General features: G+C 39.5%; 2 protein-coding genes across 5 annotated transcripts in view; one reads left to right on the forward strand and one right to left on the reverse strand.

Annotated features, from left to right (window-relative positions):
- RAB37 (RAB37, member RAS oncogene family) overlaps positions 1-22,479 on the forward strand; it is a 92,775-nt gene that overhangs the window by 10,364 nt on the left and 59,932 nt on the right. The gene's annotated exons all lie outside the window — the stretch shown is intronic.
- Positions 1,891-21,614, reverse strand: CD300LF (CD300 molecule like family member f). Of its 3 annotated transcripts, none has more exons than XM_039342874.1 (7): positions 21,523-21,614; positions 13,606-13,938; positions 10,196-10,277; positions 7,974-8,074; positions 6,932-6,948; positions 5,396-5,482; positions 1,891-2,707 (listed from the first exon to the last, which is right to left on the reverse strand). In XM_039342874.1, exons 1-7 carry the CDS (start codon positions 21,566-21,568, stop codon positions 2,624-2,626), a joined length of 750 nt encoding a protein of 249 aa, XP_039198808.1. In that variant the 5' UTR covers positions 21,569-21,614; the 3' UTR covers positions 1,891-2,623. The 3 variants fall into 3 exon arrangements, with proteins under 3 accessions (XP_039198808.1, XP_039198807.1, XP_039198809.1); XM_039342873.1 differs by lacking the exon at positions 21,523-21,614 and adding an exon at positions 20,205-20,495; XM_039342875.1 differs by lacking the exon at positions 21,523-21,614 and adding an exon at positions 14,699-14,950.

Here is a 22,479-nt window from a genome sequence, read left to right on the forward strand (position 1 = left end):
CTGGTTCTTTTAAGAGAATTGGGCTACAGTATAATAACAAGTGTACCTGTATAATGTAATTGTAACAGTATAATAACTGTTAAGTTGTAACAAATAATAATGGCTGGCTGAGGAATCCTGGGTGGGGGGTTGAAGTCCACGCACCTTAAAGTTGCTGAGGTTGACAAAGACTGTTGTAAGTCCCTAAAAGTCAGATTCTATCTCTTCTTCAGAAAGCTGTAGGACAGGGCTGTCAAACTCAATTTCATTGAGGGCCGCATCAGCATTGCGGTTGCCCTGGGGGGGTGGGTGTGTGCAGCCTACTGGGTGGGCATGGACAGAGTGGGTGCGGCCTACTGGGTGGGCGTGGTCAGCTCTACATCGTTCGCATCAAGGGTGCCTATGGGGGCCTGGGCAGGAGTGGGACAGATCTGAGGGTCTCTGGCAGAAGGGGCTGGGACCAGGGCAAGCCATGGTCCACTGGAGAAGCCTCACTGTTCCTCTCAGGCCATGCGGGGGCAGGCTGGATGGTGATGCGGGCTGCCCGGAGCCCTGGGCAGCAGAGGTCAAACACCCAGCCTGGCCCTCGAGCACCTGTGGCACCAAGCTGTTTCCAGATGGCCTTGTGGAGCTAAAACTGAATGCGTTTCAGGATAGATGGCCACCACAAAATTGTATATTGGCTCCCGGCTGACCTGGGCCAGGGCCAAGGCAGCGGGGGCCGTTCCCTCACTGTTTCCAGGATGGCTTCGCAGGCCACATGAAACCACTTCGTGGGCTGCCTCCGGCCCCCGGGCCGTGTTTGACATGTCTGCTGTAGGATCTCACACCTTCATATGCCCAGACTGTCAACCATGTGACAATGGATGTCCATGCTCTGACAACTAAGATTCAGCAGCCATTTTACCTTTGCTTTTAATGTGCCTTTTCTGTTCTTTTAGAATTCAGATATAGAAGGGGGGATGGAGTAAATGCTTGAGGGTTTAGCAGCTATAACAATGCAGAAGTGTGGGAACTCAAGGACATTGTCTGATAAGCTTTTTTGTGCTAATTGGGGAAAGTGATTTATGACAGATTTTGTGGGGTGACTCTTTATGCAACTTGTTACTTTGTATCTGGGGGGAGGGAATCTCAGTCTTGGGTTCAACTATGTAAATGCCGATACTTTGTTCCTTGAATAAAATGTTTTTTGAGGAAGAAATTCGTCTGAAGTTCTTTTAATTGGTTTTATCTATCGGAACCATGACATTAACCCAAGACTGAGATTCCTTCCCCCATGACACAGCCTTCTCATCCTGGTTCCATGTTCTACCTCCTAAGGATTTGGGATTATTTCTTTTCATGGGCAGTTCATTCCCTCTCCTCTTTATGATTACCTAGCCCTTCTTGCCTTCTTGTCTTGGGGATGCCCTCCAGTGCCTGTTCCCACGAGCCAGTCCTTTTCTGTTTGGGAAAGGGCTGGCAATTTCCTTTGGCAATTGCTTCCCCCCCACACACCTATGAGAGAATGGAGGGAAGGGCCCTTGAAGCTTCCTGGGCCAAAAGACCCACTACCTACTAACCACTTTTACACTTTACACTTTTGGTATAGACATTGTAGCACATACCCTCCTGGTTGTTTGGAAGGAACTCAACAATCCCAGGTCAGCTGAAATGAGAATAAGAACCAAATACTGGTGGCCTCACAGCAGAACCAGTGGATGAAACCTATTGCTTTTATTTCCTTCTGCTACACCTGATGAGAAAAAAACTAAGCAAGGATGTTTACCTGCCAGGTTACTCAGATACTAATGTTTACCTGCAGAATCGCTTAGGTATTCTGCTGGTCTCAACATCCAGCTCGAGAATCCAAATAAAAATCCAGGTTCATTCTATCTCTGAAAATCTTACTGTTTATTGAATACACTGCCTGGCAAAGTCTCAGCAGAACTAACTCTGAGGTTCCAACACCAATTCATAGACTTAAACAATAATTTTCCCAGCCAAACTCCCAATGTCTTATGTAATCCATATAAACATGTTCACTTTGTTATGGGAACTGTCTGCTTCAAATCCACACCTGTTCTGGTATTCTTGAAAAGATTTCAGGCTCTCACAGAATCCAGCGGAATTGTAGAAGTTTCATTTCTCAATCTAACCCACTTAAAAGTAACACCTCCCCTGCTTAATTTAAAGGCAAGTTGAAACGCAGAGGCATATAGCTGCCAAAATTTCCTCCTTGACAGCTGGATTTACTGTAAATAATCCATGTGCTTGAATGAATCCTGGGGCTATTGGAAAGATTGTCCTAAAGGAGGAGCAAATCCAGGGGATTCTCAAAGTGTTGAACTACAAAGCGTATCACACAAACCAATGGGTGGCTTGGCTGGGGAATGATGGATGCTATAGTCCAGGAGGACAGTTTTGATACTTTGGCTTAATACAGAAGTCCTTGAAGATGGCTCTGAAGTGTCATTCCACTTAGTTAAAAGGATGGGCTTTACTTTATTGCATCTCTGCAGTAATGTATGTGATGCCAAAGGGTTGAGATCTTCTACTTGAGGAGCTGGAACAGGAGGAAGGCCTCTGATGGAGAAGATTCTAAATCCTTCCTCTTCAGTTCATGTAAGGAGAAATTCTCAGGAGTGGCTTGATTGTCTTCTTTTCATACATTACCATAGATAGGTTGATCATTTAAGGTAGAAAATCTGAAGGAATCATAATCAACCCTTTCTGTGTTTTGAGGAATCTAGGAAGTTAACATATAGCACATGTTACTACTTACTAGAGTGATCAAACATATTGAAAAAGAGGGGGGAAATATGCATATTCGTGATTTGCCAGCAGGCTTTTCCCTTAACTATGGCTGACCAAATTAAGATCAAGGGGCTGGGGTTTACATATCACTTAAATCATACTTGGTAGATTCATACAACTCATAATGTCATCAATTATGCAACTATACTTCAGATTAATGGGTTGCATAAATCCAGTCATACGCATGTTCTGTAAGATTTTACCTTTTAATGTTTTCACTTTGTTAGACAGAGGGCAGTTCTTCCAGAATAGGGAGTCTTTTTCCAATTGCAAATTCAGAAGTCATGACTCTAAGCCCCTCACTCCATTACTCTACCATTATATTTTGTACGTATTCAAGGAAGTTACTTCAGATGAAAACCTAGCAACATGCACGGCCTTTTCACAATTTTAATTTCTAGGTCATTTGCAATGTTCAGATCTATTTATTTTTGTCTCAAGAATAGTGAACTTCAAATCACAGTAAAATAGTTCTCTATTATTGAAATGCTGTGGTCTACGGAGCTTTTGAACTATCTATTTCCCCACTGGCAAGATAGCTACTTCACAATATCTCCTGGCTTCAGGTTTTCAAGTAAATTTGGAATTTTGAAAAGATGTTATGGGCAGTCTCCAAAATAGCTGCCATAATTGGTGTTGATATTGCCAGTCAGAAAGGCCCATCTACCAGGAAATCTTCAGTGTAACTATGCCATATTTTTCTGAGTAGGTGAGCTCAAGTCCAAATAAAGCACCAAGTGAGGTATTTGAAGGCAAAATGGTGCCCAGGGGCTTTATCCTGGAGATTCAGATGATGAGCCGGAAAGCATGGAATGGTCATAACTGCCAAACTCTGTTAAAACTGCATTCAATTTACATAATTTGCATATATGAATTGTCAGAACTTATTAGTAGTCAGGGGTCATGATGGCTCACTGATTAAAGATGCTGATCATGTCAGCTGGAAAGTGACAGCCCAGGTTGGAAACCAGTGTGCCATGCAATGAGGTGAGCTCCTATTCTTGCCCTAGCTCCTGTCCACCTAGCAGTCTATGGAGAGTCTCAGTCATCCAGATAATGGTTGTCCCACAGGGGCTTTTTTCACGAGGCAACTGGACTTTCTTGTTTTTCTTTGAAGACGTTTCACTTCTCATCCAATAAGCTTCTTCAGCTCTGACTGGATAGTGGGGAATGGAAGGATTTCTATTCCTTGCAGACAGCTGGTTATTTGCATTCTTTTACTAAGTCATTGAGGCCACTCCTCTGGGTCATCTGAGTAGTGTAAATGTGTGTGGAGCCCTCTTGGAATTGCTGAAAGGACTGTGTTGTAGACTGGAGATAGATGATGTCGTATCCCTCCCCCTATGTTGAAAGCGGGCTCTCAGATAGATGATATGACATCTCTATCTCCAGTCTACAGTACAATCCTTTCAGCAATTCCATGAAGGCTCCACACACATTTGCACTATTCAGGTGAACCTGAGGATACAGATAAACCTCCAAGTGGCCTCAATGACTCTCTAAAAGAATGCAAATGATCAGCTGTCTGCAAGGAATATAAATCATTCCATTGCCCACCATCCAGTCAGAGCTGAAGAAGCTTCTTGGATGAGAAGTGAAACGTCTTCAAAGAAAAACAAGAAAGTCCAGTTGCCTCTTGAAAAAGCACCTTGGGGATGTTCACCTAGCAGTTCGAAAGCATGCAAATGTGAATAGATTAAATAGGTACCACTTTGGTGGGAAGGTAACATGTGTCTTTGGCATATAGTCATGGCCACATGTGTCTTTGGCATATAGTCATGTGTCTTTGGCATATAGTCATGCTGGCCACATGACCACTGAAAATGTCTTTGGACAATGATGGCTCCCTCAACCAAGAAATGGAGATGAGCACTACCCCCCTAGAGCCGGATACTACTAGACAGGGGAAACCTTTACCTATTAGTAGCACCCTAGAAAATCTAGACATGCCAGCCAGTTGTGGTGCAGAGATTCAGTTTTAAGAAGCTTTCCACTGGGGAGCTTTTTGGAACCTCCACAGAAGGAAAGGCATGGGGAACATCTTTCAACTGAGCTTCCTATTACTTGCTATGGGCAACGGAAGAGAAAAGAAAAACAAATATGATGATGGGACTATTCAATTTTGCAAGGCCTTTAATGTAACACTGGGAAATTCCAAAAGTAGGACAATACCATGGTTTGAGAGCCACATGGACACAACTTTACGGAGATCCAGTATTATGGAATTAATTGCCCATAATATTTTATCTACTTTTGTGATTGGTCAAAGGAAGGTTGTCCTTTTGATTTTTCATATGTCTTTCAAACAGTGTAAACTTTTTAAAGACCTGGAACAATTAAGACTGATTTTGCATTCCATATACAGGTATGACTTTTGAGAAGCCCATTGTCAGACTATGAGTTGGAATTAGTTGCAAGTGGTTGGGGGAAAGTTTCCCACGCTTCTTTCCCAGGATGAATTCACCAATGACTTTGGTTTTGTTTATTTGAAAAAATAAATCAAAGCTCATTTGTTACTGATGTACCAAATAAATATATTGATCTTTACGATAAACACAATTGCAAATGTAATAGGTAAGAAGAATTAAAAGTATTAACAAAGCTGAATAATGAAAAGCACCTGAGACTTAGAAGCAAAAGGAGTTGCTATCACAGTTGTATATGTCACTTCTGTGCCATCTGTGGCTTGATCAGATGAAGGAGAAACCTAAATTAAAGGAAAACATGGTGCTATTTAATTTGGTTTGCCTGGCATTTCTCTTACCTTCACAGTATACCAGTTGGAACATCATTATGCTGACATTACCTTTCCTGGCTATATAACAGAATAATATCACAATCATACCACAATAAATGCTGTTTCATTTGTCATTATGTTCTCCTGCATGTATATTAATTGTGTTTGTTCTGTAATGTATTCTCTTTTGGTGGGACAGGGTACCATTCTGTAGCACATCTTGAATACATTTGCCTTTGTTCCATAGAATTAAATGGCACTACTTCCATAGGTATTATGTAAACTATTGATTTTGGTGATAGCCTTTAAGAAAGGAGATGCAAGTGGCCAATCAGAAGCATCCTCCAAAGGAATTCAAACGCCATTGGTGGGGATGTCTGTTTCTTTGATAAGCCTGAATTCTTAATCATAGAAAAGCTTCTAAGACCAACTGCACCAAATTTTGATTCACTGTAGGAAATCAGTGGCTGAATGGGTAGAAGTGTTGAGTTTGGTAGATGAAATAGCATCTCATTTCCAAATAGAAGATGGGGAAATAAGAATTCAGGATACCCATGTAGAAATGAAAAAGAATCAATACATAATACACAGGCACACAGGCCACCATGAAAAGAAGGTGTTTTCTTTAGGATGCTGTTAAGTTGTATGACTCTTAAATAATGTACATCTTTTTACTTTGAACTGACAGCCTTGAGAATTTTCTCTCTTCAATGATTTCTTTTAAGTCTGATAGTCAAACAGTTTTACCTGTTTACTGATCTTCAGTTAGAAGTTGAGACCCAAAGCTGTAAATAGTTCTTTATGACTTAGAAGTGAATCTAGGATTTAAACCCCTATTCATGAACTTGTCTTTTCTTGTTTTGTAATTGTGCCCTGACATTCAGGTTTGTGATTCTGAAAATCTGTTTAGGAAAGGCCTTGTCATCTTGGAATATGACCCAAAGGCCCTAGTGACTTCCTTCATTAGAAGAATTTAAGTTCCTAGACATCTACCTCTTCCATCATCTTGGAAGTAAATTGAATTATTCTTCAATTTACTCTTCATTTATTCTTCACATGCTTTCCAGATGTATTTAGCCCAAAATACCACACTTATCTGCCAATATGGCCATGCCACTGAGAATTCTGGGAGCTTGAGTTCCAGAAAATTGGAAATGCATTCATTTGGGAAATGTTGGATTAGATGACACCTCAGTTCTTTCCAACCCTATTATTTGATGAAATAGTTTGGACATGGTTTCTGGCATCATTGATCCAGCTTATACACTAGATAAGATGGAATGTCTTATATCAATGTTATGAATTGGGCCATGACTTTAAAAAGTGATCCAACATAAATATGTTCCAGGCCAACTCCTATCCTCTTATTAAAGTCAATGCACCTAGATGTATGTCTGCAAATTTTTGGAAATTGCTTACCTTAGAGCTTTTGGTAGCTGAAAAAAACAATAAAATAGCATTAGGGCATTGCTGTAACATTGCAGCAGCTTTGAAAAAAAATAAATGTTAGTTGTATGGTTATCATTTCCTTCCTTTGCCCAAGTGAATTTTTATGATCTAACCAACTTTTTAAAATTAGGTTTTTCTCTCAGGAAATTACATTTTATCAAATTATGGAGTTAGGCAGCTGTTACTCAGATTCCTGGTTTTTCTGTAATTAGAAGCAGGGATCAGAAAAACAACTCCTTTATTCATTCATTCAAATTCATACAGTGATGGGAAGGATTTTAAAGGTAAATATTGTGAAGAAACCAGAGCTCCTTTATTGGGACTTATAGACAAGGAATTAGAAAAGGTTAAGTTATCTATATATGTTTTGTTTTTGGATTCTTGACTACCCTAGTACCACGGTATGTCTCGAGCACGTTGTCTTAAAAATTAAAAAATCAATAAAATTTGTTTAAAAAAAGAGAAAAGGTTCATGGCAGATTGATTTTGTATACAGTAATGGCAGCAAGACTGTTGTATGCTCAGTGATGAAAGAACAGTGAAATTTCCCACAGTGGCGGAATAGATAGTGAAAATGTCAGAATTTGCTGAGATGGTAAAGTTCACCTATTTGGTCAGAGAAAACAAGAACAAAAACTTTTCTAAAAGTCTGGAAATCTTATATGGACTTTTTGCTGAAAACAAACAAAAATGATATGATAATTTATGGATTCAAAGATGTGGATTAAATGAGGGATTTGTCTAAGAAGAAGGGATGATAAGATTATAATTATCTATTGAAGAGAAGATAATTATAGTCGTTATATTTAATAGCTTATGTATCTTTTCTTTCTTTTTTCTTGCACTTTTTTCTTTCTTTCCTTTATTTTTTTAAAGATAACTCTTTATGCAAAATTCTTAATAATGTAATTTTTTAAAAAATATGTCTCCCTCCCCAGCCACCAAAAATGGTTCACTCCTGGCTGTAGGAATGAACCAGTCAAAATTCAAATGTTTTGGGCAAGTGTCTCACCTTTTTTCTTCTTTAGCTTCCACATCAACAGAGTAGTTCCACCTAAAATTAGCATCAGTACCCCAAGAACCACTGGTAGCAGGATCAGGAGATCAGGGTTGCTGGTGGGACAGATATCAGGAAATTTGTGAGATTGCTGGACTATATTTCCTTCGGGTTGTTTGCCATATAGCTCTGGGCATTATTCAAGTGAATAAACTAGATTCATTCAAATTGGATGGCTCTGGGAACTTCTACCTCTGAGTAATCCTCCATGGAAGGATTATACTGAGACTTTCTACAGACAAAGTCTCTTACTTCTAAAGAGAAATGTTCATTTTGTCCCTACTTCCGTTGTTATAGTAAGAATTAATCTCTTCGTGCGAAAAATCCATGTAGGCTTTATTTCTAATCCTTTTACAACCAGTTTTTCTTCCCCTGCAGATGTCCTCCATATAGAGGGCCGATCTAAAATAAGGGGGGGGGGAATCTTATTCACCAATGTTGGAATAGTTTCATTATGAAAATGTCCATATCTACTATTTGGTGCTACATCATCATTTTTTGCACAGGCTGGATCTGGTCATAGACCACAAATCTTAAACATGTTGGAAACCACTACAGTGGCAAGGTTGTTGATAGGACAATATTGGAAGAAGGAATTTTTGCCTACTTTGGAGGAATGGTTTTTTAAAGTTTCTTATTTATCTGAAATGGCAAAAATTTCGGCTTATTTGAAAGATCAATTGCAAGAGAAATATCTCTTGGTGTGGAAAAGATGGATAAACTTTATACAGTATAAGTATGATATTAAAAGATATTATTTAGCTTTTGAATAATTTATGTTTAAAGTTTAAAGTTTAAGATAATAAGTATTTATTATATATATATATATATTGGACTTTTTTATTATATATATATATTGGATTTTTTTTTAATGTAACTTTTGTTTGAGGTTTACTTAAGTTTAAATGTTTTGTATTCTTAGTTCTAGTTAACCCTGTATTCAGCTCTGGGAAGAGGGGGGGAGGGTTTTTGGGAGGGTAGGGAGGTAGTGGGAGAGGGATTTTATTGTAAAATTGCAAAACTTTTAATTAAAAAAAAAAAAAAGGAAACCACAAACAGAACTCATGCCTTATATGTTAGCCAGAACAGCAACCATTTTCTGAGGGCAGACATAAATATCTGCTTTTATTAACCACTCCCCCACTGCAAAACTGAAGTCTGTTTTCCTGCCAGAGTTTAAAAATACCCTGTTCCTCTTACGCTGCTTTGAGTTCTTCATTTTGATTCCACTAACCCTGGAAACTCACAGGGGCAGAAATACTTGAGCAATAGCTTGATCTCTAAAAGCTTTTTCACCTTTGCTAAAATCATGCAGTAGCTAAAAGCTTTTTGCCTTAGTGTAAGAAACCAATATGAAACTTAGTGTAAGTTGTCAGTATGAAACTCCAGAGATTTTTTTAATTACTATTATTTCCCCCTTTAATAGTTAGCTGCCTTTCTCTAGCTAACAGCGAAAGATTGCACCATTCCCTCAGTCTCCAGAGAAAAGAGAGACTGGTGCAATCTTTCACATCCTTTCTTTAAAAAAAAAAAAAAAAAAAAGCCCTCAGCTAGCTGTGAAAAACTAGCTAGCCAACTGAAGGAATGAAATTAGCATGTATATGTTTATATTATATGTTCTTGCTGGGTTTGAAATCCCCAGCCTCTTACTAGCCAAAAACCTTATCCCCAGAGCTATTTCAGCAGTTTTGAAAAAAAAGTAGACTTCTAGAAATGCTTAGAGTTGAAATTTATTGGTTTATTATTTATATCCCAACTTTATTATTTTTATAAATCTCAAGGAGGTAAACATACCCAATACATTTTCCTCCTTCTATTTTTCCCACATCAACAAATCTGTGAGGTGGATAGGGGCTCTGAAATGGTAAGCAAATATGCTCTTGGATTAGGTCTTCCCAATTTCCCTCCTGTTTTTGAGGAAATATACAGAGTCCAGGGAAAATGCGAAGTACCATTTAGTTGTACATTGTTGTAATATATACATCTTTCCCTTGGTTTTAATGTATGGTTTTCACCGTTCATTTGTATTTATTTTGGTGTTTGGAGTTTTAGGGAAGGGGTGTACTTTAAGATTACACTCTAAGGAGGTGTGATGATCAACATTTTTAAGATCCCCTGCCTTTTATCCTTACTTTCTGACAACGCCTGTCACTTATTCTGTGCCGATTTAAACTTACCTATTTGGACTTATCTTTGTAGTTTCAATAGGGAAGGTTGAGATGGTAGAAAAATATCCAGTTGTGCTAAAAGGTGGCAGTTCTAAAAAAGAAATTAAAATAAGTACAAACCCATAATTTTATTAACCTATGCTTGCATGGTCTTAAAATTATACCAACAATGTATACAGACAATGATGGACCTGTCAGTGTTGGAAAATCTTCCAAGCTTCAGCAATAAAAAGTAACTTTTCCCTGGGAGGCTATTCCCCATTCAAATTGACTCCAAGTATTAAATGTAAAGATTGATGATGTGTCAAAACTGTGATATATTAAGAGGAACTATTGATGCATGAGGGAGGTGGAAGGGAACAATCTGACAACGAAACGTTCAACAGACTTGCCCCCTTCTGCTTGGCTCCTGGAAATACAGGTATGATGGAATGATGGAACTTATGACATTTGTTTGCAATAGTTTTTTTTCCCCTCTGATGTAAGTAGTCTGTGTGCTTTGGCAGAGGGTAGTCATTCCTCCAACTTTGGAAATAACCCCATGAAGGAGGTTAAATAAATCTGCAAATATAAAGAGCAAATATAAATATCAGCATGTGAAGAAGTCAGTAGTTTGTGTTTTCATGGAAAGGCATATTTTTTATAGTGTTACACTATGCTAAATTTTTCCTATCCTGTTCTATGGAGTAGAGAGTTGGTTTCTGACAGAAGGCCACCTTAAGAGACTAGAAGCATTTGAAATGTGGATCTATAGGCAGCTGTTATGTATAAGCTGGGTTGACAAAATCAGAAATGAGGAGGTGATAAGCCGCCTGGGAAAGCCAAGGGAAATTATCAAAACAATTAAAAAAAATGAAAATTAGAATATTTTGGACATGTGATGCGACACCCAGAAAAATATGGCATACTCCATTTAATCTTCCAGGGAAAGATTGAAGGCAAACAAGGTCCAGGCAGAAGAAGAGCATTGTGGCTTCAAAATCTAAGGGACTGGTTTGGACAAAACTCAGCAGCACTTTTTCGTGAGGCTGCTGATAAAAACAGGATCGCCAACATGATCGCCAACGTCCGATAACGGATATGGCACAAGAAGAAGATACCAAGAATATTGGCAGACAGGGAACTGAACCAATTTCCTTCCCTCATTAAACTGCTTTGCTTCTTCCTCCAAATTTTAACCACACTTTGGCTCTTAAACTTTTAGGATTCCTTTCCACTTTAAAAAATTATGGAGGACAGCAAAAGAGAGGTTTTTTGTTTGTTTGTTTGAATGGGTTATATTTATCAATATTTATAGAATTAAAAATCAAAATTAATGCATTTGCTGCCATTACCGCTTCTCAGAAAAGTTTGATGGGATTTTAATACTGTACTATTTTTCAAGATTGGCTGGCAAATTATTTTGATTTTGCACAGCCCTGAGAGGGTCTTGGGGAAATCCCCAAGGGTGCTGGGACCAGACTTGGAGAAAAACCAGCTTACATAAACTGACAGTTATGAATTCCTGAGCTGCCTCTGCTACTGTGCCCAGGGAAGGAAGATGGACGTCCCTCAGCACCATAAGCCCAGGGAATTCTATTGCCAATTCAGCCTCAGCACCAAAGCAGCTTGGGCAGGAAGCCATTATGTAGCAGGAAAACTTGATGGAATGGCAGCCAACCCATCTGATTCTTAGTGCCAAACCATGAATAGGTCTCACATTTGGTTATCTGCAAGGTAGCATCCCTAGCCAGAGCCAGGATCCTATGGAAAGCAACAGCCTCAAATGATTAGTGCATCAATATCAACAGCACAGAGGTTGAGCAGTCTGTTGAACTGAAGACAATAGGTAAAGCTGCATGCATGGGAAAAGATCACCCTTCACCCATCAATTTTGGTGTGGAGGATGTTGTACATGTCTACCCACAGGTTCAACCTGTGCAAGCCACATAATTTTTTTTAGAATCTTTCAATAAGTCTAGTAGGTTACTACTGCATTAATAAACAAATAAGCAAATAGAACAGTGATAGAATATAACCCCAGAACTTCAATTATTCTAAAAAGAAAGCAAATGTCTGCTGTCTTCCCTAGTATAGCTCTCTGCAATGAAGAAGATATATTTAACTAAAGGAAAGGTGTAGTTTAGATGTTGTGAATCAAAGAAATTGAGTAGTAAAGAAACCTAAGCATGTGGTGTTTGCTTTTTCAGACCATGCAAACTTTACAATTCAGTACATCCTCTACCCAGTAAATTCAAGAGATCGAAACAGACCTGGAGTTCTTATGTAGGGCTGAGGCTGAGAACATGCCACCCCTGAAGGACTCCAGCTTACTACTGATGCTTTACATTGGCAACAATCAATTCTCTCCCTCTGTTTTTGCTGCCTGCAAGTTCCATGATGGAAATCAACATTCACCTCAATCCAATTTCAGAGTGGCAAAAGCTTTTTTCTGCAGGAATGCTGCTGGACACAAGAGATTTGCTCTATATTACTCCTAATCCACCACCTGGCACCGCATGCCATTGGATAAAGTGTTTGGTTCTCCTCTTCCCATATAGTTTTCTTTGACTAATACCAAGTGTGCATTCAAATATTTCTCCTTTCTCAGCCAAGGATAATTCTGCATGGCAGATTTAAACTGCTCATCTCCCGTGCTGAAACCAGCTGGAAGTTTCATTTGAAGAAAGCATTCTTGGATTTCAAGCTTTGGTAAAAAGGGCGGGCAAGTTGTTCTGTCTGGATGGCAGTGATCATAGCCCTCAATGGGCAGAGTCTCCTGCTTCTTTATCCACAACCCACCTGTGCTGGGAACAAAGCTCTATTGCCTTCTTTTCCACAAGCCGATCTTTAAGGATATGTTCTTTCCATTGGCGCTCTTTTTATATGAACCCCCATCCATGAACTGCCTGTTATACTGACATCTTGAAATCTGGTGCATAAGCAAAAAGCTTCAGGACTCCTGAGGAGGATGTTGCTTCCTCAGAAAATGAATGTTTCTAGTGGGGCTAGAAGGGGAAACCAGAAGAACGTGTGCCAATTTCACCCCAGTTCTAGAAAGAAAGAAAAAGAAAGAAGGGAGGGAGGGAGGGAAGGAAGGAAGGAAGGAAGGAAGGAAGGAAGGAAGGAAGGAAGGAAGGAAGGAAGGAAGGAAGGAAGGACCAACATTTCATTTGCTCTGTGAAATTCACTGGTGAAAAAAAGAAAAAAGGTCATGGGAAAAGAAATCCCTAAAACTAATGCAGCACTCTTTCAGGAGATGTACCTGAAAGAGTTATAGTGAGTTAGTTAATGCAAGGCTTTCACAGTATCTCTCAGCATCTGGACTGGGTTGCCTTTCTTGAGATGAATATTCAATTTATTTCCCTCCTCCCCTCCAACTTTCCCATAATCTCTGATAGGCTTTCATCTTCGTACAGTGCTTGATAAAATAGACTCACCTGTGGTTACTGTAATATTTACTTTCCAATTGAAATCAGCCAAGTTTCTTTCTATGGCACACCAATAAATGTCAGCATCTTCCTCTAAGATGTTCTCTATTCTCACTGTGAATTCGAATTGGGTTTGATTGTCCTGGATGACAGTTCTGTCAGCCCTCTTTTCTTCCTCAGTCCCATCAGTCTTAACAACGTATTTACAGAGCTGCCATTCAGAGCCTTGGCACCAGTACTTCTTGTAGTTGTAATAATCTTTGTCATATTGACACATTACAAACAGCGTCTTGCCAAGGGAAGCCTCCAGCATTGAAGGGCCTCTAACCACAGTCGTCAAACCTGAAAAAGAGGAGCATCCAAACTCAGGCAGCCATTCAAGCCGTTATCTTTTTTGCAGGGTGGAAAAAGTGGTTTTTGCCATACAAGGAACAACAACAAAAAATACTCAAAGAAGAGAAGTGTTCTAAAGATTTCCGTCCCACAGAAACATTAGTTTCATTCTGTGGAGTCTTGACTTCTTCTGATGAAGAGGTGACATGCAGATCCATTCTCTGTCAATAAAACAACTGATTGATAAGTATGTTTGAAAACTAAAAATCAAAAGGTGCTTGTTTGGTACATGGGAATCAGGTGGAATTAGCAAAATAAATATAGAAATTTAATATTCTCTCTGTGTGTATACAATTCAAATGAAACTAACATCAGACTAACTGAATTCCTCCTCAGCATAGCCATAAGAAAGAGATAGATACAGTATTTTCATTCTAGTTTATAATTCACCATAGTCTGAAATCAAATTGACCATAATTTTCACTATAACTTGTTAAATTAAGCCAGATTCATGAACTATACTTTGATTTTGACCTTGGCTTGTTTCAAGGAAACCATAATTAAAATTAGCCACAGATTTTTGGATGTCAAATCAAGCTGGGTTTATTTAAAAAAATAGATGTTCAGAACTTTTCCTTATGGTTTTATCAAAGAAGGTGGGAGGGCATCTAAGCATATTCAACCCAAGGCTAAACGTCTCACAGAACATAGGACTTAGTGGGAAATCAGCGATACAATTGCAGATTGTATTTTTGCAAAAGACACACACCCATCAATCAGAAAGAAGCAGACTAATCCTTGGTGTTCTTTTCTATTATTTGTTTGAAATCTGACAGTCATGCGGAGCTGCCAAAGTGCATGGTATTCCGCTAAAATCAGTGGCAAAGCAGTTTTGACAGCTATTTCACGGGCTATTTTTAATATAAACATGCAGGACTACTTCATTTAGGTTTGGGGAAATTGGGAGTCTTCATCTTGACATTTTGATGGGTTGAGTCAAAAGAAATCCCTGATATTGAGACTTGGAGGCAGAAAAAAGAAGGAGCAAAACCAGTTTGTAGAATTTAGTATAGGATATAATAGTCAGTGCTTTTTTTGTAAAAAAAAAAAAAAAAAAGGTGCCGAACTCACACATGTCATAAAACCCACCTTGCCTATCCTACAAGGTTCCATCCCAAAAAGGTGCTGGAACTCCGTTCTGGGCGTTCTATGACAAAAAAAGCCCTGATAATAGTATATTAAAGGATATTTAGTATAGGACATAGCCAAACTTTGAAGTTTAATTCAGGCTAGCGTATCAGGGAACAGATAAATTTCCATTCTTTTTTTTATAGAAAGAAATTGCCATTGTGAGAGGTAATTTGCATGTTATCCCAATGGGCTTTCGGGACGATGAGTACAATCTGAGAGTAGTTTTAGCATTCTTCCCACCAGGCCAGGAAACAACACAAGAATCAATAAAGGAGGATATTTGTAGCTCAGGTTTGACATGAGGGATCCTTGGTACTTTCTGAAGCTGGTTGTTTTCTTGCAGACGTTTCATCAACCAAACTAGGCAACATAATCAGAGCTAGCTCTAAAAATGTTACTGATGATTAGCACTAATGATGTTACCTACTTTGGATATTGAAACATCTGCAAGAAAACAACCAAGCTCAGAGAGCACCAGAGACTCCTCACAGCAAAGGATACCAGCATTATTCTGCCTGCTGTATACAGTTGGGATTTTCTCCGCTTGATGACCAGGCCAGTGACTGATACTATCCTGATCATTTTCCATTAAAGAAGGTGGGGAGAGGACTTTTAAGGTACAGGGATTGGTGGATTTCCCTGTCAGTGGGACAAAACTTCCATCAGGCACTTTCCTAAGTAGGCTGGGCCTAGCAACACGAAGGGACATTTTTCCACGTTTGATGAAAACTTTTGGATACAAATACATACAAATACATTAATTTGGAAGATTTTAAAGGATAAAGTATTACTGAAACCAGAGACTTTTCTTTTGGAACTAATGGACAGCAACCAGAAAAAAAATCATGGTTTTATATCTGATAACTGCAGTGAGACTATTATATTCTCAAAAATGGAAAGGTGTGATACCACTCACAATGGAGGAATGGCTGGTGAAGATAATGAGATGGAGATTGCACAAATTAACTTCTTTGATTAGTGAATATATACATATGCATTGTTGTTGTTGTTAATTGCGAAATCGTGTCTGACCCATTGCGACCCCATGGACAACGTTCCTCCAGGTCTTCCTGTCCTCTACCATCTTCTGGAGTCCATTTAAGTTCACACCTACTGCTTCAGTGACTCCATCCAGCCATCTCATTCTCTGTCGTCCCCTTCTTCTATTGCCCTCAATCTTTCCCAGCATTAGGCCCTTCTCCAGTGAGTCCTTCCTTCTCATTAGGTGGCCAAAGTATTTGAGTTTCAACTTCAGGATCTGGCCTTCTAAAGAGCAGTCAGGGTTGATCTCTTCTAGGACTGACTGGTTTGAACGCCTTGCAATCCAAGGGACTCACAGGAGTCTTCTCCAGCACCACAGTTCAAAGGCCTCAATTCTTTTGCGCTCAGCCTTTCTTATGGTCCAACTTTCACAGCCATACATTGCAACTGGGAAAACCATGACCTGGACTATACGCACTTTTGTTGGCAGGGTGATGTCTCTGCTTTTTAGTATGCTGTCTAGATTTGCCATAGCTTTCCTCCCCAGGAGCAAGTGTCTTTTAATTTCTGGGCTGCAGTCCCCATCTGAGGCGATCTTGTTTTTTAGAACAGGTATGGGAGACAAGCATTAAAATCACCCTTCCCCTGGAAATAACAAGAGCAAATAGAGAGTATACTTCCTGGGGCACACATGGCCAACAATTATGTGACTCCATCAGCAAACCACCAAGGACCATTCCAGACTTTGAATATCTTTGGTTCTTTTCAACCTCAGAACTCTAGAGTTTGTTTTTTTCCTTTCTGCCCTTCTGATGGAGAAGAAATTTACATTCAGGCAAAGTCATTCCTTATCTGGGAGGGTGGGGGAAGGAGATCCTTCCTCTTGAATGATTATCTGCCACATACAGGTAATCCCCGACTTACAACAGTTCATTTAGTGACCATTCAAAGTGACAACACCACTGAAAAAAAGTGACTTGTGACCATTTTTCACACTTAACAACCATTGCAGCATCCCCATGGTCATGTGATCAAAATCTGGACGCTTGGCAACTGACTGATATTTATAACAGCTGCAGTGTCCCCGGATCATTTGATCACTTTTTGCGACCATCTTGCAGGCAAAGTCAGTGGGGAAAGCCAGGTTCACTTAACAACTGTGTTACTAGCTTAACATCTGCAGTGATTCATTTAACAACTGTGGCAAGAAAGATCATAAAATGGAGCGAAATTCTCTTCACAAAGAAACGTTGGGCTCAATTTGCGGTCGTAAGTTGAGGACCACCTGTACTCTCCCTCCTAACTCTGTTTCCCTTGGCCAAATTCAGGGGAAAGTCCTGCAAGATGCTTTGCCAGCTTGCTGAATTGATGATTAACTGAGATGAAGTACTTCACAGAATGGACAGTAGCTGGAGTTGTTTTACTTGAAAATACCGGCAAAAGGGAAGCAAATTCTGTCCAATTTGATGGAGAGGAGAGTTGGGCAACCAGCTGCCCTTCTCAGAGCAAACTGGGGCTGGATCATGAAAGACTGGCACCGCTCAAAGAGCAAACCAAAGTCACGCTAGACATATCTGAACCTGTAGAGCAGTGGTTCTCAACCTTTTTAATGCCGCGACCCCAACCGGTCGTAAGTCGAGAACTACTCAACCGGTCATAAGTCGAGGACTACTCAACTGGTGCAGCACCGTTTGCAGAATAGGACTTTTGGTGGGCTCAGCAGGGCAGAGACAGCCTGGACAATTCCTATTGGCTTTTGAAAGCCAATAGAATTAGACTCTATTCAAGAGAGTCTATTCTATTGGCTTTCAAAAGCCAATAGAATAAAAGGGAGTAGCACAGCTAAGGAAAAGGGGGAAAAAAATGACGGACTGCGTTGTTTGGCGACCCCCGTGAAATGGTCGTTTGATCCCAAATGGGGTCCCAACCCACAGGTTGAGAACCACTACTGTAGAGGGTGAAGACAAACTGGACAAACCCTGGGTTGCTTTTCTAGTGCACTGGAAATGTTTTGTAGTTGGAACAGATGTTGTGCAGCAATGCTCAGCAATAGGAAACCTGGCAGAACCAGTACTTTCTGAGACAAGCAAAATAAAGAACTTCATTTGGAAAGAAAAACTGAGGTTGCAGTTGCCTAACTCATCACAAGTCCCATCCCGATAGCCACAATCCAGAAACCTTTTCAACGTTGTGGTCAGATTGGTGACTTGGCCATCCAGAACAATTGGAATCTCAAAACAAAACCGTAAAAAGCTTACAAAGAATAGTGATTTGGAACAGAAGTGGGGACTGACCAAATTGCAGGGCTAGACGTGGAAAGACTCCAAAAGCAGAACTTGACAGGAACAAAAGCTGACCACACATTCAGGAAGAGAGCTTCTCTCATGAAAGTGCGAAAGAAAATAAGAACTAGCATCTCAACTAAGCCAGTACTTTGAAAACATGTGAATTGTGGAGCTGATCTAGAACAATATAGCAAAGGCCCATAATTTGGTTTTTATTAATAAGGCAATCAGAGAGCTGTTAGAAGGGAAGTTTCTGAATGTCATTTCCAAGCAAAATTGCTTCTCCCTACACCAGGGGTAGGCAACCTTGGCTCTTTTATGACTGGTGGACTTCAACTCCCAGACTTCCTGAGCCAGCATAGTTGAAGTCCACCAGTCATAAAAGAGCCAAGGTTGCCCACCCCTGCCCTACACTATTCACCTTCTCATAAGGTATAATAGACACTGTTGCTTAAAACGATGCCTTAAAATCCCAGATCAATCATAAAGAAACAACACCAGCTATTCAAATTCTTCATTTCAGTCACCCAGACGTTTCAATTTCTTATGCTTTTTCCTTGAAATAACTGAGCTACAGCTACTTGTGATCTGATATAATCAAAACTATATTACTTCTTGGAAAGAGCTGCCAATAAGAAATAAAAGAGTGCTTGCACTTAAAGCGGTATATAAAGTCTCATAAATAAATAAATAAATAAATAAAACAAAATGTTTCTCTTGAAATGAAGTTCTTCTAACATCTGTCTGTTTATCTCCACACTTAATGACTATTTAGTGACATTGCTGCTGGTACATCATGGAAGGAAAGAAATTTTTCCCATTGTTCTACAGAAATGAAATATTTTTGGGTGGAATTTTATACCACTCAGTACTGTTACAAAAAGTATAATTAATAATTGCAAGCTATGGAACCAATGCAAAAAAATAGTTAACTCGAATCTTCAATTAACTCAATAATAGTAACTGTCTTAGAATCCTAGTGGACAATCACTTAAATATGAGTCAGCAGGGTGATGTACTGTGGTTACCAAAAAGCCAAAGCAGACCTAGGCTGCATTAACAGAGGAAGAGAATCAAGATCACATGAAGTATTCATACCACTTTATAATGCCTTGGTAAGTCTACACTTGGAATATTGTATCTAGTTTTGGTTACCACAATATAAAAAAGATGTTGAGACTCTAGAAAGAATGCAGAGAAGAGCAACAAAAAAACAAACAAACAAACAAAAGCAACAAATTAAGAGGCTGAAGACTAAAACATATGAAGAACGGTTGTAGGAATTGGGTATGTCTGGTTTGATGAAGAGAAGAATGAGGGGTGACATGATAACCATGTTCCAATATCTAAGGGGCTGCCACAAAGAAGAGGGTGTCAACCTATTTTCCAAAGCACCTGGAGAGAAACTAATCAAGGAGAGAACCAACCTGGAAAAAAGATAAATTTCCTGACAGTTAGACCAATTAATCAATGGAATGACCTGCCTTCAGAAGTTGTGGGTGCTCCAACACTGGAGGTTTTTAAGAAGAGATTGGCCAGCCATTTATCTGCAATGGTATAGAGTCTCCTGTTTAACAGGGGGTTGGACTAAAAGACCTTCAAGGTCCCTTTCAACTCTGTTATTCTGTTATTTTGTTATTCTTTAAACTAGAGAACACTCGCTTGTCACAGCTTACTGCAGTTACCACTATTAACTCATAAGACCCCTCCCATTTATGGCTTTGATGCCTCAGAATTCTAGGAATTTGCTGGGAGACATGGATCCAACTGTCTCTTGCTACTATGATCCCATGGTGTAAATGAATATAAACCTCTCACCTTTTAGGAAGAGATCAAAAAGGAGGAACAGTCCCACAGTCAGGTACTGCTGTAGCATGCTGTCCTTCACTGCACACTCGCATTCTCCTTTAACTTCTACCTGTTGGTTTGACTGTCATTAAAGATCTCGGAAAAGCAATTTTCCCCTGTCATTTGCATAGCACACTCTTGAATACAAATTGTATCACCATTACTTCTTCTTTTTCTACCCAGTTATGAGGATTCTACTTGCTCATGATGAAGAAAGAGGAAGCAGAAGCCCGCCACCAATAACTTACAACTCCAGTTTTTCAAGCATCTTGTCATAATATGAAAGGAAGGAAATATAACTGTAAAAATTAAAGATCTTCTCGGAAAAGCAATATCCCCCTGTCATTTGCATAGCACACTCTTGAATACAAATTGTATCACCATTACTTCTGCTTCCCCCAGTTATGAGGATTCTACTTGCTCATGATGAAGAAAGAGGAAGCAGAAGTCTACCACCAGTAACTTACAACTCCAGTTTTTCAAACATCTCATCATAACATGAAAGGAAGAAAATATAACTGTAAGAATTAAGATCCTGAAACGTTTCCAACAGAATCAGGAATTAGGAAACAGCCATGTCCTCTGAACTGCGAAAAGAGAAAGGCTATACACCAAGAGCCTTCTTTACATGAAAAATAAAATAAAATAATTTTTGAAAGTGGAAATTGTTTGATTCTGTAAGCATTTTCTACCATTTCTGAAAGATTGTGAAAGCATTGGCTGCATATACTATGTTTAGAAGAACGTGAAGGTCTTATTATAAGCAAAAAAGGGGGGTCTAAAATATGAAGAATCTGAAGCAATCAACTGCATAACTTGCAATCCATAAAATAAGTACAGAAGACCTGAGGACCTCAGCTTCTGTGTAGATATGGCAAAGGGAAATACTACAGGTATGCTGAGAATAAACACATTATCTTGACAAAAAGGGGCAGAATGAGTAACATGCTTGGTGACGAGCAACAGATTTTCTGGAAATTTGATGAGAAAGTAGAAAAAGATTCATATTCAAATCCAGTAAAAGCCACCCACACAAACCATCTCCACAATTTACGGCAACTCAACAGCACTCAAAAGGAACTGCTTTAAAAAAAACAAACCTATTCGGATTAGCCTGCAACACACTGGAATTAACAATGAGCAGAAATAAATTACAAGACGACAATTTTCAACACAATGGATACTAGTGCAGGTTCAGCAATAATACAAGTCACCCTAACCACCAACAATGCAAACGTTGCAACCCAGAAAAAAACCCAACTTGGAAACTCAACATTGCTCCAGTTACCTGGAATAACCACAGCATATGAATCAACAAAGCCCCTACAAAGCATCCTAAACAAATCCAAAGATCCAGTATCAAAATAAGACAAAATAGGGCTTCCTGTGGTGACGGCGGTGCCGATGGCGGCTTTTTTCAGCCGTCCGCCCTGGAATGTGTCAAAGCCAGCTGAGACAGCGAGCAACAGCCATCTCGCGGCTTGGAATCTCTCTCCCTGGGCGAAGGGGAGGAGGTGAGCTTCCCTTGGATAGTGGTAGAGCTCCCTGAGAGACCCCAAAGTTTTTTTTCTTTGGTGGTCGGAGGGTGAGAGCTCCCACGGAGTCTGAGGTGTTCTCCACATTCCAGGTTGCCTTTGCTCTAATTTTTTTTTAGAGCAAAGCTAGACGCTGCTTTCACATCTGCTTTCAAAATGAACTTGTGAGTAAAATTTAAAGCAGACAGAGCTGACCAGGGAGATTATATTGGTGATTATTTTGAGACTTTAACTCTGGAAAAGATTTCATCTTCTCTCTCTTCTTATTTGAGAGGGGTGAAAAATGGTGCTGAGATGTTGATTTTAAGAGTGAAAGAACCGGAACACCAATTTGAAACAATGTAACAGCTTTTACAAGATATAAGAATTTTTTTTTTTAAATATAGGGAGCTTTTGTCTTTTTTCCCCTCCTTTTGTCTCCTCTCTCTCTCTCTCTCTCTCTCTCTCTCTCTGCTAATTGTTGAAGGTTTTATAAGATTTTAAGAGTTTTTTCTTTTTTATATAAGTGACAAGATGGCTTCAAAGCATCTCGGAGCTTTTGTTTCTAAAGCCTCGATCTCCTCTTTGGTAATGCAGATAGCCCAGCAAGTCGAGTCTAAATTTCCACCACTTTTTTCAGCTTTACCAGCAGTTTTAGCTAAAGACTTACAGGACGCTTTGGAAGATAGCGTACGATGGATTGAAAAAGAGATAGGTGAAATTATTGAAAA

Source organism: Crotalus tigris, unplaced genomic scaffold (genome assembly GCF_016545835.1).
Source record: "Crotalus tigris isolate CLP2741 ecotype Arizona unplaced genomic scaffold, ASM1654583v1 scf7180000017814.3102382, whole genome shotgun sequence".
In the NCBI taxonomy this organism is placed as follows: domain Eukaryota; kingdom Metazoa; phylum Chordata; class Lepidosauria; order Squamata; family Viperidae; genus Crotalus; species Crotalus tigris.

What these genes read in the sequence shown, in the direction of transcription:
- CD300LF (XM_039342873.1), bottom strand. Translation starts at nt 20,262, where the DNA reads ATGCTACAGCAGTACCTGACTGTGGGACTGTTCCTCCTTTTTGATCTC. An exon ending in AAATATTACAGTAACCACAG is followed by an intron (nt 10,278 to 13,605) that starts GTGAGTCTATTT and finishes TTTCTTTTTTAG; the next exon opens with AACTGCCACCTTTTAGCACA. An exon ending in CTTTTGCTTCTAAGTCTCAG is followed by an intron (nt 2,708 to 5,395) that starts GTGCTTTTCATT and finishes TTAACTTCCTAG; the next exon opens with ATTCCTCAAAACACAGAAAG.